General features: G+C 55.6%; 8 protein-coding genes across 8 annotated transcripts; 6 read left to right on the top strand and 2 right to left on the bottom strand.

Moving 5' to 3' along the window:
• Positions 1–270: 270 nt before the first annotated feature.
• Positions 271–1,173, top strand: TRIREDRAFT_65410 (phosphoadenosine phosphosulfate reductase; the record flags this gene model as incomplete). The annotated part of the gene is made up of 1 exon (XM_006967259.1): positions 271–1,173. One exon carries the CDS (start codon positions 271–273, stop codon positions 1,171–1,173), a length of 903 nt encoding a protein of 300 aa, XP_006967321.1.
• A 760-nt stretch (positions 1,174–1,933) lies between these two features.
• Positions 1,934–2,936, top strand: TRIREDRAFT_4862 (uncharacterized protein; the record flags this gene model as incomplete). Its single annotated transcript, XM_006967086.1, has 2 exons — positions 1,934–2,380; positions 2,436–2,936. 2 exons carry the CDS (start codon positions 1,934–1,936, stop codon positions 2,934–2,936), a joined length of 948 nt encoding a protein of 315 aa, XP_006967148.1.
• Positions 2,937–3,043: 107 nt separating this feature from the next.
• TRIREDRAFT_122903 (uncharacterized protein) lies at positions 3,044–3,893 on the bottom strand (the record flags this gene model as incomplete). The annotated part of the gene is made up of 3 exons (XM_006967168.1): positions 3,044–3,576; positions 3,684–3,741; positions 3,850–3,893. The coding sequence occupies 3 exons, from the start codon at positions 3,891–3,893 to the stop codon at positions 3,196–3,198; spliced, it is 483 nt and encodes a 160-aa protein (XP_006967230.1). The 3' UTR covers positions 3,044–3,195.
• A 4,512-nt stretch (positions 3,894–8,405) lies between these two features.
• On the top strand, positions 8,406–10,007 carry TRIREDRAFT_22845 (uncharacterized protein; the record flags this gene model as incomplete). Its single annotated transcript, XM_006967104.1, has 1 exon — positions 8,406–10,007. One exon carries the CDS (start codon positions 8,406–8,408, stop codon positions 10,005–10,007), a length of 1,602 nt encoding a protein of 533 aa, XP_006967166.1.
• An 896-nt stretch (positions 10,008–10,903) lies between these two features.
• TRIREDRAFT_4860 (uroporphyrinogen methylase) lies at positions 10,904–12,792 on the bottom strand (the record flags this gene model as incomplete). Its single annotated transcript, XM_006967085.1, has 3 exons — positions 10,904–11,206; positions 11,309–12,396; positions 12,465–12,792. 3 exons carry the CDS (start codon positions 12,790–12,792, stop codon positions 10,904–10,906), a joined length of 1,719 nt encoding a protein of 572 aa, XP_006967147.1.
• A 2,138-nt stretch (positions 12,793–14,930) lies between these two features.
• Positions 14,931–18,675, top strand: TRIREDRAFT_122900 (uncharacterized protein; the record flags this gene model as incomplete). Its single annotated transcript, XM_006967258.1, has 5 exons — positions 14,931–15,009; positions 15,090–15,497; positions 15,577–15,686; positions 15,949–15,953; positions 16,335–18,675. 5 exons carry the CDS (start codon positions 14,931–14,933, stop codon positions 18,673–18,675), a joined length of 2,943 nt encoding a protein of 980 aa, XP_006967320.1.
• A 795-nt stretch (positions 18,676–19,470) lies between these two features.
• Positions 19,471–21,675, top strand: TRIREDRAFT_79960 (uncharacterized protein; the record flags this gene model as incomplete). Its single annotated transcript, XM_006967257.1, has 2 exons — positions 19,471–21,454; positions 21,556–21,675. Exons 1-2 carry the CDS (start codon positions 19,757–19,759, stop codon positions 21,673–21,675), a joined length of 1,818 nt encoding a protein of 605 aa, XP_006967319.1. The 5' UTR covers positions 19,471–19,756.
• A 4,198-nt stretch (positions 21,676–25,873) lies between these two features.
• TRIREDRAFT_109538 (uncharacterized protein) lies at positions 25,874–26,677 on the top strand (the record flags this gene model as incomplete). The annotated part of the gene is made up of 1 exon (XM_006967256.2): positions 25,874–26,677. The coding sequence occupies one exon, from the start codon at positions 25,874–25,876 to the stop codon at positions 26,675–26,677; it is 804 nt and encodes a 267-aa protein (XP_006967318.1).
• Positions 26,678–27,287: the final 610 nt, after the last annotated feature.

Below are 27,287 nucleotides of genomic sequence, written 5' to 3'. Positions count from 1 at the left end.
CTCGTAGTTGGTTTACAAGCTCAGCTTTTCTTCTCTTTGCTGCCATAGACCTTGTGCTTGGACGTTCCTCCAGCTGCTCCTTGATTCAGTGACGCTTTCTCGGCTCGAAGAATCCAGTCTCCCAAGTCAAAACCACAGCCTCCTGTATCCTCTGAATCGCTTCAACACCCGATTCTCAGCCCAACTCGAAAGTAACTTTTGTTTGTTGCCCAACTCAGGGAAACCTCAAAGCCTCTCATCCATCCATCTCCCGTCATCATGTCCGTCATCATGGAGCAGTCGGCGGCCCAGTCGTCATCGTATGCCCACGACAAGGTCGACTCCAACGACATCGAGTCCGGCTATGCCTCTGGCCAGTCCGACTACTCCCCGTCACCACGCAACGAGAAGCCCGTTATTTCCCTCAGCAAGTCGCACATCGAGTACCTCAACGAGCAGATGGAGACGATGCACCCCATGGACATCCTCCGGTTCTGCAAGATCATGTTCCCCAACCTGTACCAGTCAACGGCGTTTGGCCTGACGGGCCTCGCCACCATGGACATGCTGTCCAAGATCCAGAAGGAGAACCCAGAGTCCCGCACCGTCGACCTCATCTTCCTCGACACCCTGTACCACTTCAAGGAGACGTACGAGCTCGTCGACCGCGTCAGGGAGAGATACCCCAACGTGCCCATCCACATCTACAAGCCCGACGGCATGGAGACGGCTCAGCAGCTCGAGGAGACGTACGGCGAAAAGTTCTATGAGACTGCCGGCGACATGTACGACTGGATCGTCAAGGTCGAGCCCCTGCAGCGAGCGTACGACGAGCTCAAGGTGGCGGCTGTGCTCAACGGCCGTCGGCGGTCCCAGGGCGCTGCCCGCGGCTCCATCCCCATCATCGAGCTCGACGAGGAGAGGGGCATCGTCAAGATCAACCCCATGGCCGCCTGGACGTTTGCCCAGGTCAAGCAGTACATCCAGGAGAACAACGTCCCCTACAACGCCCTGCTCGACAAGGGCTACAAGTCGGTCGGCGACTGGCACTCGACCAGCCCGGTCGGCGAGGGCGAGGATGAGCGTGCCGGTCGATGGAAGGGCCAGGGCAAGACGGAGTGCGGCATCCACAACAAGAAGTCCAAGTACTCCGAGTTCATTGCCAAAAAGGAGCAGACTGCGCCTGTGTCATGAGCGGCCCGTGTTGGCTCTCTCTCCCATCTGAGGCGCGCTGCCTCTGCCCGCAGGCTAGAAACACTTGAACTTTTTTTTTTCTTTTTCCGTTATGACATGATGACGTTTGGTGGCATTGGCGATTTGGAGTCTTTGAGGAGTTGCATCGATGGACCAGAATTTTTCAAGGGGAGTTTCACCCCATAGATACACATCATGGGCGGCGTTTGGCTTGGTTTTGTGTTGTTTCTTCTCTTTTCCGACTTTTTGATGGTTCTGATGCTGGGAATTGGTCGAGCGAGCAGGTTTGCAGCAAAAAAGGTGGTATCACATGCCCATGGCAGTAGATAGCGACAGCGAATAAAGCAAGACCAGATTATTGATACGTCCTGTCTGTCGTCTGCGTCCGTTGTGATGGCGAAGTGCAAGCTGATCCCTATCGTGAAGTCGGGATCGTCTGTTCAAGTTGGCTTCCTGGGTCAAGGTCCGTTGAGCCACTTGGTGCCCCGCGCCACCCCCGTTGCTAAGCGTCTGACAGGCATTCGCTGCACAAGACACCAGACTCAGATAGTGCCCTATCGCCTCATTTTTCAACGTCCAGGGTAGCGTCTATCGTACATCAAATGCTGCTTTTAGAGTACATGAATCGACTTCATTTCGCTTTTGAGTGATGCTGGCGCTGCATATGATACCCGACTCCTAGATTTGCATTCAGATTTTCTTTTTTACACTACTCACTGAATATTGGTTCTCATCTTTGACTTCAGAATTTTCCACCATCATGCAGTCTCTTCCCCAGCCTTCCTCTCTCTTCAAGGAGAAAAAGTCCAAAATCCTCCAACAACTCGCCGTTCCAGACACAGAATATTCCGACCTCTCACCCAAAGGCTCCGTGGATGAAGGCATCCGTTATCTCATCGATGAGATCAACACCGCCGAGGGATTCGTGACGACAAGCAGCTGCGCCGGGCGTGCGAGCGTCTTCCTTGAAGGCAGGAAAACAAGGGCAGCAGAGGGAGAGAATGGGGAGCATGAGCAGGTTGCGAGAGTAGGTGGCAAAGGGGCGGGAGGGACGTGGCTGTATGTCTCTCATGATGCTTGGAGTGGTGAGGACGCGGCACATTTGGACTGGATGAAGAGTCTAGGATTTTCGGATGTGGACGAAATTGAGCTTCTAGATGAGAGCCTTGGGGAGAGGAGGCTCATACACTTCAAGTTTGAGCCCATGGTGAGCATCCCATTTGTGCCCATGTAGACGAGGGCGAAAGAACTGACTGGAACAGATCCTTCATGTCCTAACTGCATCACCTGGTCACGCCCAACTTCTTCTGCGCTGCGCCTTACAAGCTGGCTTCCGCGAGTCCGGCGCCATCAACATAACTTCTCCCTCCAGCGAGCAAACCACACCCATGGTAGCCATCCGCTCAATGGGTCTAAGCCTCGAGTCCCTCGTCGGCTACCAGGACCTGGACGGACAGCGCCGACAAATAGTCCCTGCAGGATACTTCAAGATGCTTCTCCAGATATCGAATGAGCGCTTCGTCGAAAACACAAAACGCATTGAGAGGTTCCGGTCTGCATTCAAGGATGCCGTGCTGGAGCCACAAGCGTCGAGTGTCCCCAAGAAGCTGAACCCCGAGGGCAAGGAATGGGAAGATGCGGCTGCTAGACGAGAGAGACTGCGGGCAGAAGGCCTGAGGAGAAAGGCTGCGCTTCAGGCTGAGAAGCCCAGCCCAGCGGTCCAGGATATAGACGTTGAACTGCAGATAGATTCTCCCTTTTAGCGTAGTTCTTGCTCTTATTCTACCTCTGTTCATACATTGCAGCCTTTTATTTACCGCTGCCCATCTTTTGCCGTAGTGTACAGACGTACATCCATCCCCAGCTCGCTCGCTTGATATTCGGCCAGTGTTCAGATCACTGTCACCAGAAAGTCTATATACCCGTCACATCTCCCTCTTTCTTTTTCACCCTTCTTTGCTTTATCTTTCCCACCGACCCCTTCGACCCCATTTTCAATTATTTCTCAAAAAAAAGACAGCTCTATGCCGTGATCCTGTTGATCCACTCCCTCTCCATCTTCTTCACCTCCGCCTTGAACGCCTCGACCTCGTCATAGCACACCAGCGGTTTCCTGTCATTCTCCCTCAAGCACCGGATGACGCTGTTGCGCGCCGCGTCGACGCTCTCGGGCAGATCCCGCACCTTCTTCCGCTGCTCGAGCTTCTTGCGCAGCTCCTCAATCTCCTTGCCGACGGTGTACCGGCTGGGGCCCTTGTCCTCCTCGGAGGAAGAGGCGGCCTCGGCAATCTTTTCGTGTGCGAGCTTGAGAGCGTCCGACTCTTGCTTCTCAAGCCTCTTGAGCTCCTCAGCGACGCGAGCTTGGATGTGTTGCTCGACTAGCTTGGCGCGGGAAGCATCCGTCTAGGACCACCGGTGCGTTAGTTCTTGTATAGTTTTCCTCATGACTGGTATATAGAATTCGAAAATCGATGGCCAAGAAGGAATATTCATCATCGAGGGAGGCGTACTTCGGGGCTAGTTTGGAGCGTCTCAAGGACCGGGAGAGAGACGCTTGGCGGTCCCGAGCTGTTTTGCGATATCAAAATTTTGCCTCGTTAGCTGGCGCATTTCGTATGCATGATGGAGGAACCATTTTTTGCATTGTGATATTTCCAATCGACGGGTATGACGTACATCTTCCATGTGAGGCCTTGGGGCTTAGACTCTTGGGCACCCATGGCGACGGCTCAACGGCGATGCGGGCAGGACAGGCTGGGATGGAGTTGTGCTCGTGATAAGCACGTCTTTCTGCAAAATTCCGGGCACATTCGGCTGGCGTCACTGGGGAGCTTGCCGGGTCCGGAGGTTTCTGCCTGAGGAGCGAGTGTGGCTGGTGGCGCAGTCAAGTGTGGCTGGTGCTGTTGTCGCTTCTTTGCTTGCGCCAACCTGAAGGCCGGGCACAATGGTCAGGTCACATGACTTTGGCTGCTTGTCTCAAATTCGTGCTTAGCTTGCTAACTGAGTTACTACCTATTCAGTCTCATCTGATTGATAACATTTCTTCAAGCCAACAATGGCAAGGCACGGGATTCAGACCACACAATGGGTCAACCAATGATCACGTACCTCTTTCTAGAAGGCATTGGAAAAGGAGGGCGTGAAACAAAATTCAATTCAAAGTTCAACTCACAGTCGATCTTGCCAGCAGCAATTTCTGCAGTTGTTTCAAAGAGCCTGCCTCACTCTTATTTCAGTGGTAGAGCATAACCCTTCAGATAGCCGAGGCTGCTGCCCTGCATGTCCTTTTGCGCCCCCAAGATACCAAGACAAACAACAAAATCTTCAGCATCCCGCGCATCACGACGCAACCTTCAATGGTCGTGTCGTGCCACGGAATGCAAAGAATATTCCTCACACATCACGACATCACACAGCCAAGATGTTGGCGACGGCAGTCAACGCTGCATTGGGCATGTCACCGAAGCCTCGTGGGGCGCGATTGAGCCAGTTGTCCACCCCCCCGGCACGAGTAGATTGGATGAGTGGCCTTGGCTTCATCTTCTTGTGACAAGCTAAATGCGACGGTTCCCGATGGGCTGGAAAAAAGTCCTTCTCTCACCGAAGCATTCCTGCTGTTGGGTCCCGCCCACGTTTTCTGTCGCCCGTAAACCCTCTTGCTATTCCTCTATCGTACAAGTATTCCGGGGCCAGCGATGACATTCGCGTTGGCCGAGTGGAGAGACGTTGCTCGTGCGCAATCTCAATGGTAATCTCTGGCAATATATCAGTTAATATCCCCATCCCCAGCAGCAGTGCAGGCGGAACCCAGACAGATAATTGCTCTCTCCAGGTGTCTTTCAGGTTCAGGTCAAATATTAGCAAGGGGCGAGTTGGGAGTGAATCTTGGACAGAAAATCTCCTCATGGCCTCGCACATCATGCCATGTGCCGCGTCTGGTCGTGCGATGCGATGTGGTCAATGTCATTGTGGCATTTTGTGGTGGGGAGAGACTATGGGCGACGACATGGCAATCAGGCGTTGAGATCTTGAGCTGCATAGGCTTTGAATGAAACAACGTCGGTCCTAGTCTGCCGCGGTGGCTTCCGGAGATGCAACGTGCGCCCCGATCTGAGCCTCTGACTGGCTGCTGACGTCGTCGCGGTGTCGCAGTCGGCCGGAACGCAGAGCCAGTCAGCAGACAGCGTCATGATTTTGCCTCGCCGCGCTCGTGTTCTGTCTCCTCTGCGAGGGAAACCCAGAGTCAAAAGGCGAAAAGCTTCCTGTGCCTCCCTCTCACCACCCCTGAACTAGGGCCGACAGGCCTCTTGATGGCATGCAGGGCCCGCATGCGTGGCTGGTTTCAGAACCGAGAGGGCCAGCCAACAGCCAAGCAGCGCACGTCGTTGTCGGACCCCCCCAGCATCTGAAGCGCAGCTGTTGCAGCCAACCACGGCGCCCGGAACGGGATTTGGAGATGGTGGCTTGGGTGGCTTTCCCTATTGTGTTTTGGTCCGGCGGTTTTTTTGGGCTTCTTTGTGTCCGGCCATCCCTGCATAGCGCTCCCGAGCCCGAGTCGAGAGCGTGAGGGGCAGCCTATTAGAGGGCGAAAGGTGGGAGGGCGCCTAGAAGGTCTCGACGACGCGGCTGGGCGAGGCCGAGATTCTGCACGAGGTGCTGACGATGACGACGATGCGGTTTCTGGCCGGGCGTCTGCTGCGTGAATGGACTCGGATCCGGGACTCGTACTCGAGAGCGGCTGTGAAGTTCGCTGGAATGAGCGAGGTATTTGAGCAGTGTCGAGTCACGGGCGCATGCACTCTGGCGTCTGGGGAAGCGTGCATGCTACTGTGCAGATCCGAATCGAGGTTGATGGAGCCATTTTGCTGATGATGATTCATGTCTCTGATCCAGCCTCTCCGCGTCACTCAATCACTAAAGCTGCCTCGAGGCAATTTCGTCAGCATTAAGCGTAAACCAAAATAGAGCAGATCATACCATTGAAAGCTGATTGTGTCGATGATCAGTGCTGCTACTACTACATGTAGTATTTACCTTTCTCAGCTGCATGTGAGCGATAGTACGAGAGGGTTTGAGTCCATTGCGAACTCTCTCCTAGGCTCAAACGAGTTGGCAAGCCAATGAGGCGGGCATGTCGCGCTTCCCTCGCACCTGCAGCCATTCGGTACCTGCGTCTGGAAACAAAGTCGGGCGTTTTTAGTGGCCGCGTGCCACTGCCAGCCAGCCGAGCGGAGTTGGCGCGCTAAGGCCGTAGCGGCCAGCCACAGGGGGGGCCCTTCAGAGGGCTCCATAGGGCTCCATAGGGCCTCCAGGGCTCCGTAGCAGTGCCCTTGAGGACACCAAGGGCGCCGCAGAGGGAGCAGAGCAGCGAGCTCAGGGAGGCAGGGCCCTGGCCTGCTCCCTGTAATGCCGCCCCAGGGCTCGCTGCTGGGGGGGCTGCGGCAGGGGCTTGGTGGCTAGCCGCTTGGCTGCTCGCAGCTTCCAGCGCCCGGCAGCCAGTGATCGCCACCCACAACATGCCATCGCCGCCATCAGGGGGAATGTGGGCTGCCGACGGCGAACCATCTTTTCCTCTCCCTGCGCCCCTCGCTCGCCCTCTCGTTTCCATCGCCGTCCCTTTGCCTGGCTGTCTCTTTTCCTCTCCAGCTTGGTTGGCTCGTTCTGTCCTTTCCCTCAGCCCGTCTGCGTTTCATCGGGGCTGGCCGCTCGTTCGTCACTGTTTCTGCCCGACTAAGCAAAAGAAAACGAAAATCTCAGGAAACCCTGATACTGTACTTCAACTCTCTCCTTCGCATCACTCATTCATTTCTCAAAGCGGCTGGAGATCTTCACCTCGAAGCCTGACCAAAAAACCTTGCGACAATAGACGCCGCCGTCTCCTCGTTCCGTCATTCGTCAGAACCTTGATCGATATCGACTCCGTCACTCACTCACCGTCCCCTCAAAACAACCTCAGAGACGGAGCTTGCCTGCGGCCTACTATTTGTTTGTTTCCTTTGCCTGGACCCTCCTCTTCGGCAGGATCGGCTTGATCATTGCGACTCTGCGTCTCAATCTTCAACCACTATTTTTTTGCCGCCACAATTCGCCCAATTATCCGCCTCGCACATACCAGCGATCGATCGTTAAGCTGAAACTTGAAACGAAACGGCATAAGATAAACAACAAGCCAGAGGAAACACACAATACGCACACACGCACGCAGACGAGGAAACCACCCGCTCCCGGTCGCCTCCTGGATTCGTTTCTGTGCCTATTGTTCACTCTATTCGACTGCCCGGTCCTTGCCCAACGACTCCATCCCTCCCACTAGCCAGTGCTTCCCTCTCCACGGGTCCACCACATTACCGTGTCAGCACACCCCCAAACACGAAACGCCCGAATCTCGCAGGGAAACTTCTTCGTTGTTGTTGGAGCGATTTATTGGCCCGAAGCCGACTGGCCACTTGTGGAAGCCATTTCTATTCGCTGCTGTGCGTGGGTGACAGAGGCTGCCTGCACGCGGTAACGGGAGTCACTCGAGTCGAAACCCCTGCACGGCTCTCGACATTCTTTTCGCCTGCTCGGAGCGAACCAAGTTTCTTCACCTCAACCACGACTCTCCTTCTTTCCGACCTCCGTTGTTGCACGCACAGGATGCCATTCAACAACGAGGCGTGACACAGCGAATTGGTTCTCTTTCTTTTCTTGCCCATTCTCCCGGCCGTGACTCCATCCCCGCTGCTGAGTGGCGCTCGTTGGAACACGGTCGACACTCTCATTCTTCTGTTCTCGCGAACAAGCACATTTTTGGTTGGCAGCCCGTTTCACTCTTTACGTACGGCTTGTTCACATTCCCTCCCCAAACTGCGCATCCTACACTCTTTTTACCCTGCCTCCTCCGACGACGATACCCTCCTTCCTCCCAAGACCTCCAAGAACAAAAACAAAGAGCGAAAAAGAAAAGAAAAAGCAAAGACCAAGGCAGAATGGACGTCCATCCGCGCCGGTTCGCTGGTGGCATCGAGTCCTTCGTTCCCTCACGGGTGCTGCAGGTCAGGTCGTCGGAAAGCTCAGAGGTACCCTCTAATCCAACCATTGCACCCTATACCACCTCACTAAATGGTGTCAACCAAACGCAGAACAACTTGTTCAGAGACATTCTCTGGACCAGTCTGGGCGCCGTGGCCGTCATTGTACTACTCATCAGAATCGCAGAGCTACTATGGGCGAAGCTTCGCCAGGTGTCGGCCATGTCGGTGCCGCGGGACAAGCAGGGCTACTGGAAGCACTCGCAATGGAGCTGGATGCCGGGCATGAAGAAGCATCTCATCTACGCGCCGCTGTTTGGGAAGCGCCACAACCGCGAGTTTCGCTTCTCGTCCGCCGTCAACGTCGGCACCCTGCCCTCGAGGCTGCACGCCACCCTGCTGTTCCTGTACCTCGCTAGCAACGCAGCGTACATGTTCATCCTCGACTGGACGCAGGCCAACTACTACTCCTTCTGCGCCGAGCTGCGAGGCCGCTCCGGCACGCTGGCCCTCGTCAACATGGTGCCCCTGATCATCATGGCCGGGCGCAACAACCCGCTCATTGGCATGCTGCAGATCAGCTTCGACACGTACAACCTGCTGCACCGATGGATGGGCCGCATCGTCGCCATCGAGGTCATCATCCACACCATCGCCTGGGCCATTCCGAGCGTTGCCAACAGCGGCTGGGCGGGCGTCTGGAAGCTGCTGCTTCACAGCCCCTTTCTCGGCATCGGAGGCCTGGGCACGGTCAGCCTGACACTCATCTTCTTCCTGGCCGTCTCGCCCCTCCGCCACGCCTTTTACGAGACCTTCCTCAACCTGCACATCCTGCTGGCGGCCGTGGCATTCGCCTGCACTTGGGTCCACTGCGTGACGGCTAGCATCCCCGGTGGCCTGCCGCAGCTGTCATGGGTCATCGCCATCCTCTCGCTGTGGATTGCCGACCGCCTGGCCCGAATCGTCCGCCTTGCGTGGGTCAACTGGTCCGACAAGGGCTTTGCCGACGCCCTATGCGAGCCCATGCCCGGCGACGTCACCCGAGTCACCTTCCGCCTGCCGCGATACATCGACATCAAGCCGGGCACCCACGCCTACCTCCGCTTCTGGAACGTCAATGTGTGGGAGAGCCACCCCTTTTCCATTGCCTGGGTCGAGCACGAGGTCCAGCACTCCCTGCCCACCTCCGAGAAGGACCACCTCACCGCCATGGACCGCAGCAATGCCTACACCCTGGTGTCGTTCCTCATCGGCGCCCAGACGGGCATGACGAGGAAGCTCTTCAACACGGTCAAAGGCTCGGAGCAGGGCATCCGCATGAAGGCGGCGCTTGAGGGCCCGTATGCTGGCCACCACAGCCTCGACTCGTACGGCCACGCCGTGCTGTTCGCCGGCTCAACAGGCATCACACACCAGATCTCGTACATCCGACATCTGCTCAACGGCTACAACGAAGGCACCGTGGCGACGCGGCGAGTGACGCTTGTCTGGATTATCCGGGAGTATGAATCCCTCGAGTGGGTGCGCCCATTCATGGACCAGATCCTGCGCATCTCAAACCGCAAAGACATTCTCCGCATCCAGGTCTTTGTCACAAGACCGCAGAACCCGCGCGACATTGCGAGCTCCAGCTCAACGGTCAAGATGTTCCCTGGACGGCCGAACGTGCCGCTGCTGCTGGCCAAGGAGGTCCAGGAGCAGGTCGGGGCCATGGTGGTCAGCGTCTGCGGGCCAGGTGCCCTGGCAGACGACGTGCGAGGCGCCGTGCGAGCGGTGCAGGGCCACACGGTTGTCGACTTCATCGAGGAGAGCTTCACGTGGTGATGTGCATATATCGCAATCTACTATCTTTTATCTGGGTATTATGAAACGATGCTTTGAAGAGTTTGTTTTTATACTATACAGGTACCTAGATGGGAGGGGGATCCGAGGCGCTAGCCGGCGAAGCAATCTTTCCTGACAAGTTTTTTCGTCTTATACCATTCGACCTGTACATATTTCAAGAGACCGGACTCTGCGGACTCGGAGGCTATACCCAACATCTACGGAAGAGGGCATGTACCCAGACGTTGTATAGAATCTGCATACTCCTCGATACCTTCTTTTTCTTTTACACTCATTTCTTTTTGCGAGATGAATCGGCGCAAATTGGTTGTGTTCTATTCTTCTTTCTACTTTCATTTTCTTCCCTCTTTTTGAGAGGACATAGCATAGCATCTGGAGGGAAACAATTGGACTGGCTGTTCTTTTTTTCTGTTTTACTATTTAGTCCACTTGCTTGAGTGTTCCCTGTGTGTGTGTTTCCTCTGTATGTTCTTTTTCCGTGTGTCTCCTGGGAGTGTTTCTTGTGTTCATGATGTGGGATGCTTGTGTGTTGTCGTGCGACTCCACCGTATGACTTGCGTTTGTGATACTAGATTGATTGAAGATGGGTAGGCTCTGGGTATTTCATCGGTTTGTATACTAATCGTACGATGAGCGTAATATGGAATAGTGCCGCTATTTAGAGGCTTTGCTGTCCAATGCTTTTTCCTATCCATCCCTGAAGAGTTGTATATACAGATATATATCCTTACAAGAATAGAATAGACTCATAATAGAATCCATGAAATAATAGAAAGGAGAAGCGCCAAACACCCCTTGTCAATTCAAGCCTTTTGCTCATTCCCCATCCAATCCGCGCCAAGGGGGGGCAGAATTCAGAAACACACGATACACGCTTACGTCCCCATCACCAACCCCTCCACCGCAGCCATCATCCCTCCTCCTCCCCCGAGTTCATCCAGCCCCCTGAAACCTTCCTCGACGGCCCACGCCCTGCCCTTCTCCATAGGATGCAAGAACTCGCACGAGCGGCCCACGACGAGGAGTCCGGGGGGCCGGCTGCCCTCTGCCTCGATGGCCTCGGCGACATGGGCGAGGGTGGTGCGGATGACGCGCTGGTCGGGGCAGCTGGCGCGCTCGATGACGGCGCAGGGGGTGGAAAGCGGCCAGAGGGCTCTTGAGGAGGAGGAGGATGATGTCTTGTTTGGGTGCGATGATGTTGTGGAGGTGGATGTGGATGTGTTGGTAGGGTCTGAGGATTCGGTTTCTTCGTCCTCGATAGGGGTGGTGAGTTCGCGGACGAGACCGACGATACGGTGCAGCGCCATGAGGAAGACGACTGTCCGCGAGGGCACGTACTCGGGCGGCGCGGGAGCCTTGCCCTTCTTGCCGGTGCCGGTGCAGATGAGGACCTGGTCGGCCACGTCGCGCTGGGTGGCGGGGATGGCGGCGAACAGGGGGGCGCTGAGGGCGCTGGTGACGCCGGGGAGGACGGTGACGGCGCCGGGGCCGTCGAAGCCGTGCCGGCGGAAGTGGGCGAGCTCCTCGCCGCCGCGGCCGTAGATGAAGGGGTCGCCCTGCTTGAGGCGGAGCACCGTCTTGCCGGCGGAGGCGGCGGCGAGGGCGGCGGCCAGCAGCTCGTCCTGGGCCTGCTCGGCGTTGCCGGGGAACTTGCGGGCGATTTCGACGGGCGTGCGGCGCGGGATGAGGTCCAGGACGCCCGAGGGCACGAGCTTGTCCGCGAGGATGAGGTCGGCTGTCTGGATGGCGTTGTAGGTTGCGCGCGTGAGCAGGTCGGGGTGTCCCGGGCCGCTGCCGGCGAGGATGATTCTGCCCTTGGGACGAAAAAGGCCCGGGCTGCTGGAGTCTTTCATGTCGCCGTCTCGGGGGTTTTCTGCGGTTGTGCCTGCTGCGGCGTAGGCTTCTAGCAGGCGGTCGACATCGTGGTCGGCCACGGAGGCGAGCTTCTTGAGGGGCCAGTACTCGCAGACTTGGCTGAGCCAGCGCATCCGCCTGTTGCGCCGCACGTCTTCCTCCTCCGTGACGAGCTTGTTGAAGAGCGCGCTCTGGTCGACTGAGTCGTCGAGGTCGCCCAGCAGCGCCGTCTCTGACGAGCCGTTCCTGTCGTTGTCGTCGTCGTCGTGCTGCTGGATGCGTCGCCTGGCCTCGCCGAAGCGCTGGCAGGCCGCGCCCAGGTTGAGCGGCAGGGAGGAGGCGATCTCGCGACGGATGCGCGAGGCCAACTTACAGCCTCGGCCGTTTGTGGTGACGCCGATCTGGAGGGGGCCGTCGGAGTGGACGGAGAGGAGGGAGAAGGTGCAGAGATGGGGGGCGTCGACGACGTTGACGGGGATGCGGTTGCGCTTGCAGAGGGAGGAGATGTGAGGGCCTTGGGAAGATGTTAATATACAGGGAATATGTGGTTGATATACAAGAGGTGTGATATGGTTCACTCACCCAGCTCTTCCCGGGCTCCCGCGGCCGTCACAAAGACGGCATCAACGACGCCTCCCACCTCTTGTCTGCCCAGCCGAAACAGATGCTCGTCGGCAAAGGCCTCGCGCACCCACTTGACGCTGCCGTCGTCGATCCTGCGCTGCAGGCCATAGTGTAGCTCGGCCGTCTGCGGCGCAACGACGATGGGATGCGCCCCGGCGGCGAGAGACTGCGTGCATCGAGCTGCGGCCAGTGGGTTTGTGCCGACGACGAGATGGATGTTGTCTGTGCAGTTGAGGCCTGCCAGCATCGAGTTGCCGGTGCTGGCGGAGGGTGAGGACGCAGCCATGTTGGGGATATGGCGGGATGGCTGGAGGCCCGAGATCCGGATGCTGGCAAGAGATTGGAGATGTGAAATGCAGAGGTCGGATCTGTCTTCTCTTCTGCTTGACTTGTCAATTCATGGTTCCATGTACACTGGATGATATTCTCATAGTAAGTACATCAAGAAGAAAGGGAGCTTGTGTCCAAGATATCTCAATTCCAGTCGTCTCAATAAATAGCATCCATCCACCTCGACTCAATCTCACCCAGTCAGGGTCCCTCCCGACAGCCCGAAGCCCCAACGCCGAAGACCCGACAAGCTCTCTATTTTTTTTTGTCTTGCCATGTTCATTCTGTCATCAGGGACCAATGACGGCTTCAGAAATAGCTCCATAATCTCCAGTTTGCAGACCAAATTGCGCGCTTCTCCAATGGCTTGTTGTGTGATTACCCTCACCTCAGAAAGCTGGAGAATGATCAATCTGCCACCAAGCTGACGCCATTTTCCCCATGTGGGGCCGCTATCGGAATGATAAGCCTAGGGACGGAGTTGCGAAGGTTTTGGTGACTGTTTAGTGGTAACTGCTGCTGAAGCACGAGGTGAGACGAAGCATCTCCGAGGCAGTCATTTGTGAGGGCATTCTTATCAGAAAGGCATTTCATGTTTGATTGCCGGTTTCTGTATTCAGTCAGTGACATTTCCGACGTTTGTTTTCTGGAGGCGCTGCTTATCGGGTTGATGGGTGGTGAGCTTTGATATCAGACTTGAACATCTCCGAGGGAATGCAATGTTCCATACAGCCAAGCAGTCGAGGGACAAACAGAGCCTCCCCGGTCTTTAAGAAAGAGAAAAAAAAAAAGAAGGTGTGATCTGCTTATTCTGCCTCAATACGAAAGCCAGAATCTGGGCGGAGATGATAGTAAGAAAGCTGCGTGAGCCACCGGCGGTTAAGAGGCTAGAACGACGTATACCTGACTTGTTCATCAGAAGACAAGTATGCGATGCTAAAACAAAAATAAATCTAAAAGACACTGGACGATAAAGCGTCACCCTGCCCAAGAGTAGGTGTAGCGCATCAGCGTTCATATACATCCCATCAATCAATTGCTGGCAATTCAACAAATCGATACAGGTAGGTATGGTCAAGGTATGAGTGTCACTATGGTTGAACTTGTAAGCTTGTTATACGTAATTCCCAGTCGAGTTTTTCATCCAAGACGCTAAGGCGGGTTGGTGGAGTGGTCTAACACGTGCGACTCAAGAGAATATCTTGATCCTTCGAAAGGATTTCGCATCTCGCAAGAGGCGTGGGTTCGAATCCCACACCCGTCAGTCTTATTTTTGTATTTCTTTTTTGCCCCTTGACCACTTTCTTTCAACAAGAGATAGTCTGATTGAGTTGATAAACACCAAGTAGAAAGGGAGTGTTACTTCTTCTCTTTTATATTGCCATATGCTCTCACCTGTGGGAGGAAAATGGATGGGCTAAGCTTCTGTTTGTAGATGGACAACGAACCAATAGTATTACACCGTTCCTCGAGCGATGGAGAAGCTGTCTCCTAGTGGGAAGAGGAATCTACAGCGGCTACTGCTTCTTACCAAGAAATTGCAACAAACATATCTATTTTTCCGATCATGTCGTTAGTATAGGTATACAAGTATTAATGCACTTGAATTTGGTCTTGCCGTGTCTAATTCAAACATTCTGCACTGCCTGAGCTCGAGGCAACAGACGCTATGCCCGATGCGGTAGTCCTTGATTGTTCTTGGCCCTTGCATTAACACCTTAAGGTACCTACCAGGCCAAGGGTGGTTTTTGGTGACCTATACAGCATCTGTAAGCCCTTCTGTAAGGGCAAAAGTCAATGAATAAGGGAAAAAATCACTGATAAAGCGCTTACATTAGACGTTACGAGTCTGTCACGGTCACCAAAAACCCCCCTCCGGCTGCTAGGTAGGCACCTACGCCATAATACTGTAGGTACAAGTTGCAGCAGCTCCTGGCACCTCTGGCATTACTCAGCAATTTGATTCAGAGACGGCGCGCGCAAGCTGGCCACGCTCAGACTTCGACTCCTTCACAACCACCAACAGCGAGCAGCAACTCCTCAGCCACAGACAGCATTGCAATCCTGCCTGCATCTTACGAGCGCATCGTCACCATGAGCGGCCCCGTCCATGTCCAGTCCGACGGCGAGTGGCAGTCGCTGCTCTCCAAGAACTCGGTCGTCGTCGCAGATTGTATGGCACTTTGCCGGGTCGAGCCATGTTGCGACAAAGGTCGATGGATGCATCAACTGCTGACAAGCGATTCGTGACAGTCTACGCCGACTGGTGCGGCCCCTGCAAGATGATTGCGCCGCACTTTGAGCGCCTCGCCAAGGAGCACTCGCGCCCGAACAAGGTCGCCTTTGCAAAGGTCAACGTCGACAACCAAGCCAACATTGCCCGCACGAATGGCGTCACGGCCATGCCCACGTTCGTCATCTTCCACAACGGCTCGACCGTCCAGACCATCCGCGGCGCCAACCCGTCCGCCCTGACCGAGGCCGTCACAAAGGCCGTTGCCCTCGCCGACGGCGGCAAGGCCGAAGCCGTCTTCAAGACCCCCGGCAGGACGCTGGGCGGCGATGGCCCCGTCCCCGCTCAGCGTCACTGGAGCGTGACGGTGCTCCTCAACGTCGTCATGATGCTCGTCGGACTCTACTTCACGTCCTTATTTTCGGCACGTAACAAACAGGGAGCGTAGGATGGACGGGGGAAGGGGAGCAACATTGCTGACTGGTGAGCCAGATTGATGCGTACAAGGGCGCGGAGCTGTCCATGTTCAACCCGAAGAGACAGCAGCCATCGCGGGTGAAGCCGGCAGCGGCTGGAGGACCGGCGCCAGCGGGCAGTGTCCGACCGCAACAACAGAGGTCGGCCTTTAAGACACTAGCAGATTTGTGATTTTTTTTTTTTCTCCATTGATTTGAATGATGCGATGGAGGCGAATGGGTGGTGGAGAGTGGACGGAGTTTGTTCCTGTGCGTGAGCGATTCTACAACCGCGTCAGCTAAGCTGGCATGCAGTGGCGATACCTACAAGGCCGTTGCCTGATTATATGAAAGCTGGTATTATGACTGCCCCGTCAATTTTGACATAGGGAAAATAAAATAAAATAAAATCAAATAAAAAGAGACAGAGTCCGCATGCTGCACAACTCCATCGTCTTAAGTTGGTCCAATGGAGCTCGTCTTTGTAGTGCGTCTGTTAGCGCTGGCCTGACTCTGTCATGCAGGCTTATCGCCAATCGTGGCAAACACGTGACCGTGAAAGTCTGAAAAAAGTTGAGAACTGCCGTTATTCATGAAGAAGAACAGCATTTTCTCCCCTTGAAAAAATCCTGTGCCAAAATTCAAGATGCTGCCGTTGAATGGGATCAAGAATGCTTGCCCCAAGTGCAGCTACGCCTATCTCTTCACGGCGTCGAGGCAGTCCAGACATGCTTCACTTTCACCAGCATCACTGACAAGATCGACTGCCCCACGCATACAGATTCAGCGAGGCTCGTATCAGCTAAACAGACGATGCTTTTCCACCTCCAAAGCTGCTCTCCAAGAACCATCAGCCATCCCAGGAAGCCAATCTGCAGAGGATATCGAAAAGGTTGTCCGTGAAGCGAAGCAGCGCTTTCGAGACACCCTGCCCAAGGGCTATCTCAGCGTGGAGGAGTATGCGCTGTACGAACGGCTCTATGGACCACCACTCCGAGAGACGGCGCCTGAAGACGTCGGCATTCCGACTCATGCGGACATGGAAGGCCAAGTGACACGGCTGAGCGATGAAGGGACGCTGCTGAGAGAGTTGGAAGGCGGGGGATTCGAGGAAGTCATCTACAGATTACCTTTCGCGGATGGCGAGGCAGAGGAGCCTTCAATCTCGGAGCAACTGTCGGCTTCTGAAGCCGCGGTAGAAGCAGTTGAAGAGTCATTATCTTACATTGACGCCGTTGCCAGGAACCCAAGGGAACATGAGGCGCTGCAGAGGCTGATGCAGGACTTCAAGGCCGCACAGAAGAAGCAAATGGAGGAGGAGATTGTGGCAGCAAGGGCGGAAGCCGAAGCGGAGCAGGAGGCTTATGAGATGAAAGAAGAGGAGGGTGAGGTTCTCTTTGATGAGCAAGATCCGGCTTCGCCTGGGGTAGAGATGCAGGTGCTTTCAGGCGAGGCGCGACGATTCCACCCTTACACTCTGCAGGGCAGGTTCCACGGAAGCCCGGTCGAGATTTCACTACCTCAAACTTCATTCGTCACACCTATCCGGGACCTCTTGGATCGAACCCACCTCTCTCACGTCAAGGCCGCTGCCGAAGCCGCATTCGGCGGCCCAGGACTACCGACTTCGCCATCCACCCCTGAAGGGAAGAAGAACGGGCAGATGGGCGGCGTCGGCCTACCCCCTGATCAGCGACACATGACGGAGATTGAGGCCGATGCGTTTCTCGCCGGCTTTCTTCCTCCTGCTTATGCCTCTGTCACGTCTGTTTTGCGGGAAGTGCGGAGGCGGCTAGGCAGCGACTGGATCCAAGAGCGACTCAAAAGGAGCGAAAACGCAGGCTTGAGTGTTCTAGATGCAGGAGCTGGCGGAGCCGGCCTCATTGCCTGGGAGCAGATACTCAACGCAGAGTGGGATCTCCTACGAGAAAAGGGCGAGGTCAAGGGCACACAGCCTCCTGGAAGGAAGACGGTCATCACTGGATCAGATCGACTGCGTCACCGCTTGAAGAGCTTCCTCCACAACACCACGTTCCTGCCTCGACTGCCTGATTACGAACACTCAGGAGAGATGCAGGGCGAGCATCTTGATGCCGGTGACAAACCCCAACCGCGGAAGAGCTACGACCTCATCATCGCTTCCCACCTCTTCCTGAAGGAGAAGCAAGACCACTACCGCCAGGCTATCCTGAACAACCTGTGGACCCTCCTCAACAAAGACGGTGGCGTGCTCATTGTGATTGAAAAGGCCCACCCCCGCGGATTCGAAGCTGTCGCTCATGTCAGAGACACGCTGCTCAAGCAGTTCCTCCTGCCTCAGAACGGCGAGCCTGGCACCCCGGCGGAAGAACTGAACCCAGCATTCCACAGAGAGCGCGAAGCCGGCCACATCATTGCGCCTTGTACCAACCACGGAACATGTCCCATGTACAAAGAGGCCGGGAAGAGCAAGGGCCGAAAGGATTACTGCTACTTCAACCAGCGATTCACTCGGCCGACGTTTTACACCAAGATGTTGGGCAACAGCTCGAATACTCAGGGCGATGTCGAGTTCAGCTATGTGGCTATCCAGCGAGGCCACCTCAAGGCAGACCAGCGTCCAGGATGGAAGGCCACCGAGCAGGCCTTTGCAGGATACGAACACTCACAGGAGAGCCCGGACATGCAAACCCTGCCCCGAATGGTCCTGCCACCGCTAAAGCGCAAAGGACACGTCACGCTCGACGTCTGCACGCCCGAAGGCAAGATTGAGCGATGGACAGTGCCCAAGAGCTTCAGCAAGCTCGCCTACCACGACGCCCGCAAGTCGCACTGGGGCGATCTGTGGGCTCTCGGGGCCAAGACCAAGGTCGCTCGCAGCGTGCGCGTCGGCAGCGGCGTGGACGATGGCGGGAAGCGAGCAGAGGGCGGCAAGAAGCCTCGCAAGGTCGAGATTTCCATGGACGGGGGACGGCTTTCGGCCAACGAGAAGAATGCGCGAAAGGAGCGCCGGTCCAAGGGCAAGCGGGATAGGCAGACGGATCTGATCAAGGAGATTTTGGAGGCGGAGGACCTGGAGGAGAGGGAGATTGAGAGGGAGATGGACGGAGAGGTGGAGGAGGAGTTGAGGTTGGAGGAGGAGGAGGAGGAGAAGCGGAAGAGGAGGCGATGAGCGGGGGCATATGTGTGAGGATATATTGTATGACTATGGATGGAAATGTACATTAGGTCAAGGCACTGGCTCATTCAAGCGTTCTAGATTGAAAGAATGGTCTCTTTTTAGTTGTTGCATGCCGCATCATATCGATAGTATTCGTGAAAATCTAAGGGGATTTTATGCCGCAGTGTATGTATGTATGTAGAAGACTCCTTTTGTTTCTGTTGAGAACAGTTATGATAGGCGCGGATCTACTGCAGCTGAAATGAGGATCTTCAACATCCATTAAAATCAAGCATATCACCACCGACTTGCAACCCAACGCATAAACATGACAGTTATCCCTTTCTGCATCAGACACAATCAAGCCCATCATAATACCCATTCCGTCTGCAAGGGGGGGAGAAAAAAAAAGAGAGAAATGCAGCTTCACAACTCGCCCTACGAAAGTAGACGAAAATTACATCCAATATAGCCGCGTCCAACGCTCTTTAGGCTCAACTCTCCAACACAACAACGCAGATTGTTCAGTTTCGCCACCGGCAAATCTGTACAAATAGCCACGACACTTTGATATGAAATTTGGAAGCTCGCTTTCTGCATAACCCAAGGTGCAGGTAAGTGAAGGAGGCTCGACAGGTCTGATACCTTATGCAGTCAGTCATGTAAACCAGCTACCTTATGCAAGGGCTGTTAAGCGAAATCAAGGCGCTCAGATCTATCCTGTAACAAAAGACGATGCCGTCTGAGAGAAAAGCCACAGGGTATTTGCAGCTTATTGAAGCTTTTTTTTTTTTCTTTCTCTCCATCGTATGCCCGCCTTATGTGTCTAAGAAAAAGCCACAAGGTAGCAGCTCATCGAATTGTTTCTCTATTTTTTATGCCGACCTTATGCGCCCATTCAAGGGAGGTCTTGAACAAGCAGCGCTCTCAAGTGAGGGGTGGTTCTCTCCCTCCCTTTGACTAAGTCCTCAGCAGCCTTTTTCCCACGACACTCAAGTCCTTGCATCTCTTCACCGTTCTTATCGTCGTCTCCTGGGGGATGTTGAAGGAAATATCATCGCTGCCCTTCGCCGTGTAAAAATAATTCGTGACAATGCTTGTTGTCGGCCGTCCACGACTCGTCCGGAATAGCATCATCTTGACGCTCGCAATCCTATCAATATGGCACCTTGGACTCTTATCCCGAACGCCTACATCAGCATCAGCATTAGTATCAGCATCAGTATCAGCATCATCAGAATGGTCTCGTCTTGAGCGTCTCATGAACCGCGGCGCGCCACTCACCCCATATCCCGACTCAAACTCCAGCTTCGACTGGAGTGCCATCCCGTTCCGCTACCCCCCTCACAACACCACCCACCTGCCCCCTCGACACAAACAACCCCCCCTCCCCCGTATCCAGCACCGCTTCGGCCCCGAATCCCCGGCCGCCGCCAAAGAACGCATCAAGAGGCTCAAAGCAGTAAAGCAAGTCTTCCTCCGGGCATGGCAGGCCTATAAAGGTTATGCCTGGAAGCAAGACGCCCTGCTGCCCATCAGCGGCGGCGGGAGGGAGCAGTTCTCGGGCTGGGCGGCGACGCTCGTCGATGCGCTGGACACGCTTTGGATCATGGGCCTGCGGGAGGAGTTCGACGAGGCGGTGGCGGCGGTGGCGGAGATTGATTTCGGGTCGTCGACGAGCAGTCGGGTCAACATCTTTGAGACGAACATTCGCTATCTCGGGGGCTTGCTGGCGGCGTACGACTTGAGCGGCAGGGAGGTGTTGCTGAAGAAGGCCGTCGAGCTGGGGGACCTCATCTATGCCGGGTTCAACACGGAGAACGGCATGCCGGTCGACTTCCTCAACTTCTACTCGGCCAAGTCGGGAGAAGGGCTGGTCGTCGAGAGCTCCGTCGTGTCGGCATCGCCGGGCACGCTGTCCCTCGAGCTGGCGCACCTGTCCCAGGTCACGGGCGACGACAAGTACTACAGCGCCGTGTCGCAGGTCATGGACGTCTTCTACCAGGGGCAGAACAAGACGCGCCTGCCGGGCGTGTGGCCGATCGACGTCAACATGCGGGCCAAGGACGTCGTCAGCGGCAGCCGCTTCACGCTCGGGGGCTGTGCAGACTCGCTGTACGAGTATCTGCCCAAGATGCACCAGCTGCTGGGCGGCGGGGAGCCAAAGTACGAGACCATGTCGAGGACGTTCCTGCAGGCCGCGGACCGTCACTTTGTCTTTCGTCCCATGCTGCCGGGGGCTGAAGAAGACGTGCTCATGCCGGGAAATGTCAACGTCGACGAGGACAGCGGAGAGGCGGTGCTGGATCCCGAGACGGAACACCTGGCCTGTTTCGTAGGGGGCATGTTTGGCCTTGCAGGCAGGCTCTTTAGCCGGCCGGACGATGTCGAAACGGGCGTCAGGCTGACCAACGGCTGCGTCTACGCCTACAGGGCCTTTCCCACGGGCATGATGCCCGAGCGGCTCGACCTGGCGCCATGCAGAGACCGCTCCAGCCGCTGTCCCTGGGACGAAGAGCACTGGCTAGAGGAGCGTGCAAAGAGGCCTGAGTGGGAGCCCCATCTGCCCAGGGGCTTCACTAGTGCCAAGGACCCGCGATATCTCCTCAGGCCAGAGGCCATTGAGAGCGTCTTCTACTCGTACCGCATCACGGGGCGGCAGGAATTTCAAACGGCCGCGTGGGACATGTTTACCGCGGTCGAAAAGGGCACCAGGACGCAGTTTGCCAACGCTGCGGTGCTGGACGTTACGCGAGCGGCGGATGAGCTGCCCCAGGAGGACTACATGGAGGTGAGTTTTTTCCATTCTGTAGTTTTTTTCCTTTTTGCTTGCCTCAATCTTCTCTGTTGTGTGAACTGACAGTGATGTGGCCCCTTTTTCGGATATAATAGAGCTTCTGGCTTGCCGAGACTTTGAAATATTTTTATCTCATGTTTACGACGCCGGACATCATCAGCTTGGATGACTATGTGCTCAACACCGAGGCTCACCCCTTCAAGCTTGTGGGATGAAAAAAACCGGGATAAGGGGAGGGGAGAGGAGGGGGGCACGGGAGGATGTAACACTGAAGCTGCCCTGCTAGCTGTGCGAGATAGTAATAGCCTACTATGTATCACGATCCCAGCGCATGACTCAGGGGCTAGCAGTCCTGCAGCAGCTTCACGATTAGGTTTCCCAATCCATCAAAGTCTGATATCCACAGCGAGATGCATCCAAGAGTGCCAAGCGACGCAGCCGAGCGGACGTCTTCCGGCAAAACTTGGTCGTAGTAGTTGTGATATCGTAATGCAGTTGTTGTTGCTGTTGTTGTGGAGCAAGCATCCAAGGGCGAATCGTTCGCAAAGGACGATCAAAGGGGGGGTTCCCCATCGAAGCTGCGAGAAAATCAGCACGGCATAACTCGCTTGCTGTGGCTTTGGAAGCTGCAACAATCAAGATTTGATGCCTGGTCGATGTGCATACCATACCTAGTACCTGCCTACATTGTGTTAGACCGGGGCGGACAGCTGCAAGATGATATGTAATGATCCTTCGGGGATGCAGTTGTAGTGCCGCCAAGAGTGCCTCAACTGAGAGCTTGTTTGATCGAGGGACAAGTGAGCCATCGACCTCGACACCGTTATGGAGTGTCTCCTCCCTCCCTCACTCCCCCCCAAGATCGAGCCGTAAGCAGTTTGATTTCGCTGAAATCATCAAACGTCGGGCCAAGGCCGTTGGTACGGTATGTACACGGGTGGCCGATGGAGCAAGTGTGGGACACACATCTCCGGTCATACAGAGTGAGTCGGCGAAGTTCTCCTGGAATGCAGAAAGCCATGCCTCATCACCACCCCTCCGGTCGTTTAGAACCACAGGACTATTGAGTGTAGGGCGTATAAGCCGTCTTCTAGCGACAGTAGCCTTAGGGCACGGGCACTTCTCCGGACACCAATCGCGCCCCCCGACGGGAATGAGATGCGTAGCTAGACGGACTGGATCGAGCGTCTTCGCTCCATCAAACAAGGCCCCATCCCTTTCTCTAGGAGAGAGGGGCGAGAGAGGAGACGGCAGAAGATTGCGGAAATAACACGATCCAGGCCAAAGGCAGAAGCCAGGGCGTCATTAGCGGCTCGACCCAAGCTTCAACCCATGCCGTGCTATACATCACCACGTACTGTAGTTCACATGGTTTCTCCTCGGCGCCAGTGACGACAAGATGCATGTGGAGCACCTCCGAGTGCCTGTTGCTTGCAGACGATGAAGTCACCGCACCGTCCCCCTACCATGTTTGATACCAGAAGATGCCGAGCAGATGGGACCGCCTCCGAGTGGTAGGTTGCTCGCAAACCATGACGAATATTGATCAACCGCGCCGTCCCCAGCCACCTTGATACAGGCGATGCCGAGCAGATGAGCAAGGTCCGTTCATGGCATGCCTGTGACATTACACGGCTCACCTAAACACAGAGGCTGATGAGGAGCTTCGGGACCCCAACCCTTGCAGCGCTACTCTGGCAAAGCTTGACCGAAAGGGATAGATGGTCGTCGACCTCCGGCACTTCTGATTGGCCGCCGGCCACTTCTCCGAGAGCCAATTGCAAGCCAGTGACGATGGACGGCAACAGCCTTGAGCGACCTGATTCGGCGTCGGCAGCTCCTCCACCCACCCAAAGCAGGAAACGCTGATGGGGCCGCATTGCTCTAGGGAGACCCATCCTGCTCCGTATCAAGCTCCTTGGCCGTGAGCTCCGGCGAAGGTGAATCCGTAGGGTGATGGTATCAGGTATGCAAGACCATGCCCGCTTCGTGCTTTTTGTTTCCTTTTTTTTTTTTCTTTATTTTTTTTTTCTTTTTTTTTTTCTGGTGAGAATCTCTTGTTTCACCTGCCTCGGGCCCCGCAGGCTGCCTTTTGGAGGTCGACACGACATTTTGCTGCATGTTCGATGTCCGTCTTTGCTCCCGCGGTATGTAAGTCGTTGTCTTTGCTCAGAGCGAGAGAGAGAGGACCGACGACGATGGGGCGTCTCCAGCACGCCGGGACCGATGGCCTCTCAAATACTTCAAAGAAAAGCATAACGAGAGCGAGGCTGAGTGCGTAAACAGCCTGAGCACAAATGCTCGCGTCGACTCTCGCTATAAATACGTCCTATGTGTATACTTAGCATCGCCGGTATTTCCGCAACGTCGTCCGAAGGCAGATCGCACAGCACGTGTCTCCATCATCCTCGCCGGGGCCAATGACACATACATACCAGTACTAGAATGCATCGTACTTGTAGCACTGGCTTCGATTCGCCCTTCCATGGCATTCTTGCTTTCCGATCCGGGTGGCCAGGCGGGGAGCCGTTCGTTTTGGGGGTGGGCATGGCAAAGACCCCATCGGCCACCCAAGCAGCAGCCTCCTCGCCTCCTCCATGTGTCACGCCCTGTGTCTCTCAAACGGTGTCGCCCAAAGCCCGCAGTTCTTCTCTCGCCGCCCCCGGGGAGCCAATGGGCGCTCCGAGCTGTTGGCATGGTTCAGTCAGCCTGTCGAATGGCATAATACCGTCCGGTCAGTAGAGGGGGGGCCAAGTGACAGCGCGTGCCTGGTTGAATGGCTTGAGCGAGCGATGGGCAGCGCCTTTAGCCTGACAGAGCCTGGCCTTGTCCTGCAGCTCCCCAGCAACCGCAGCGCTGGAATTCTGCATCCATGGCCGAAGTCGAGGCGTGCCGCACTGGCTGACGTCAAAAGGCAGAGGCGCCTTTGCTTAGCCCGGCGAGACTGTGCTCGATGCGCTGCTTGACGGCGATGCTCACAGTATCTGAGTGTGCCGCGTTATTGGGGGACAAAGGTTTCAGCGGCCGGAGGCTTAGGTCCGGACCGTATGGAGAGCGCTCCTGCGCGCAAGCCACTCACAGCGGCCGCTGGCACACACTCGTGCGCCACAGCTACCGCCCGTTTGGGCAGTTCTGCTGCACATCAACTGAGGCGAAGGCAAGGACCAGAGTCGCTGCTGCCCTCTGGTTGCGCAGGCTGGCAGTGCAGACCAAACTCAAAAAGATACAGCCGCGAATTGGCCAATCAGCGCATGCACAAAGACCGGAGCGGATGGGCGATCTGGGGAGCTTCTGGACCGGTGACGTAGCGGCTTGTGGCTGGTGGGAACGGCGTTATGTGCTGCTGTGGCGCTCCGCTCTTTAACAGCCGTGATATCGCGAATCTTGTTTGCTGCACGGCTGACGGCTGACCAACACAAGTACTCGCCAGACAGAGATGATTGCTCAAGTATACCGGGACAGTTCAGCGAGACAAAGCCAAGATGCTGCAACGGAGCATCGCAGCGGCGCGCAGACGATGGTGAAAACCAGAGCTCGCCAGAGCATCTCCCGCTCGATCCATCTCCACCACGCCCAACCCCGAATACCTGGATCGCCACAACGGGCAGCCGGGTGGGAGAGGCCGAATTAAGTCGTTCCAGCTAAAGCAGATCGCAGAACCGGGGCCGGTTCCTGGGGCCAAAACAAGGGCGACTGCAAACGCCAGCACTAGGCAGAGCTGCACCCCCTCCATCTGCCGGCCGGGCCTCCAAGCCTCTTATTCCCCAGCAGTGACGGCAAGGGATGATGGCAGCACAATGTGCTCCCCCAGCCTGAGGCATGCCGAGCACGCGGCGAATTAGATAGTACATCAACTAGCCCAGACCGGCTCCGGAAAAAAATCAGGTTTGCGATCGTTCTCCAGTGAAGTATCTCCAGATCCCGTAGTGCCTGTATCAGACTATATATAAAGATTGCCACCGAGTGCCCGCGAGCCGGAGCTCTTCTCCCCCATCTGATGTCGCATCCATCATACACGAGACGATACACGTGTCTAGTGGTGAACCAAGAAGCCATTTCAAACTTCCTATAGCTTCCACCACCTACTCTACTTCTACCTAGTACATATTATATTACTCGATCCTCTCCAAACTGTCTTCACAATAAGTACGCCGACGTTTCTCTTCCAGCCTTTTGTGCTCTGTCCATGTTCCAGAGCATCTCATCTGTATCCGCCATATAAAAACGCCAGGCCCCATCCAGCCAAGACAATTGGTAACACATATCCGAGGCCGGAAACGGATTCCCTTCAACCAACACCACGACTTGTCGCTACACCAACTTATTTAAGACTGACTGTGCCGGCATTGGGACTCCCCTCCGGCGCAGAGGTACGACCTCCATCCACGAAATCTCCCCATAAACACGCAAAACATGGACTCCCAAACCGTCATGGCCACCCTCATCGACCCGCAGCTCCAGATGATGGGCCCTGAGTCGACCACTACAAGCATGCAGTATCCTCTGCCAACAACCTTGGACACATGGAGCACTCTGTTTGAGCCCTTGGACTTTGCACCGCCTACGCAGGACATGGGGATGATGGAAGCCGGGTTCCAGAGCGATGCGGCCTCTCCCATGTCTCCCTTCCGCAAGTCTGAGCACGACTTTGGCTCCTCCATGTCTCCCTTTGAGGGCACCCTCAGCCTGGACGAGTCGCCCGGCAACACCTCCATTTCCACAGGACTCTCCGAGTCCGGGGCCACCAGAGGCACAGATCAAAAGACATCAAAGACGACCACGCCCAAGAGGAGCCGCCGCCGCCACAGCGAGGCGGAAAAGAAGGACCTCATCAAGCAGCGCAACCGGGTGGCCGCCTCGAAATGCCGGCAGAAGAAGAAGGAAAAGGTTGACGAGCTCAAGGAGATCAAGTCGAGCCTCGAGCGGCGCAACAGCGAGCTCCAGCTCGAGTACCAGCGCCTCCGCCAGGAGCTCGGCCAGGTCAAGAGCCACCTGATACGCCACACCGACTGCAACGACCCCAACATTGACCGCTGGGTCGAGAACGAAGCCAAGAGCTACGTGCAGAAGCTGGTGCAGACTAGCGAGCAGCGGCGCCTGGGCAGCGTATGCAGCATGAGCAGCGCCGATGGCGTCGTCGACGGCCTGCACATGCGCACGCACTCTCTTCCTTCCACGGGGATGCCCTCTGAAGATCCATACATGGGACTGGGATGAGATCGTTCAACCCCCCGGTGTTCTCAAATATCCTCGGGGATCCAGCAGGGCACCGCTATCCTCACTCTCAACGATTGACTCGGATCATATCTCCTCGGCGCCGACGATACCCACTCGACTTGCTCGATATTGGAGGGGTTGTTTTTCCTTCGATTCTCGATCTCATATTTTTCTCATTATTCCGGACACTCATTGTGCCTCAAGTCCTAGAGGGACAAGGCAAAGAACACAAGTAGGAGAAGACTCGAAAAGGGGGGGTCGCGTACCATAAGCATATATGACGATAGCTGTTCTCACAGGAGGACCTAATACTTCTTCCCCCTCACACCACACACACACACATATACACACATACTCATTCACACTCACTTCTCTGGAAAGAGAAGAAGGAGGGAAAGAGCTTGCATGAAGGGTGAATACAGCCTGCTAACCCCTCCCCTTCCCAACTCTTACATAGTACTGAGAGCCGTAAAGATCTAACGTGAGCCACAGGTACGATTTTCTGGACTTCTCCTGACCTCAGCGTTTAATGTCTTAGTACGAAGCGAAGCGATACACGAATTTACGAACCAACACTCATACTCAACTCCGGGGCGACTTGCCCTGGAGA

Source organism: Trichoderma reesei (genome assembly GCF_000167675.1).
Source record: "Trichoderma reesei QM6a unplaced genomic scaffold TRIREscaffold_16, whole genome shotgun sequence".
NCBI classification, from domain to species: Eukaryota; Fungi; Ascomycota; class Sordariomycetes; order Hypocreales; family Hypocreaceae; genus Trichoderma; species Trichoderma reesei.
This window is presented reverse-complemented; position numbering and strand designations above follow the sequence as displayed.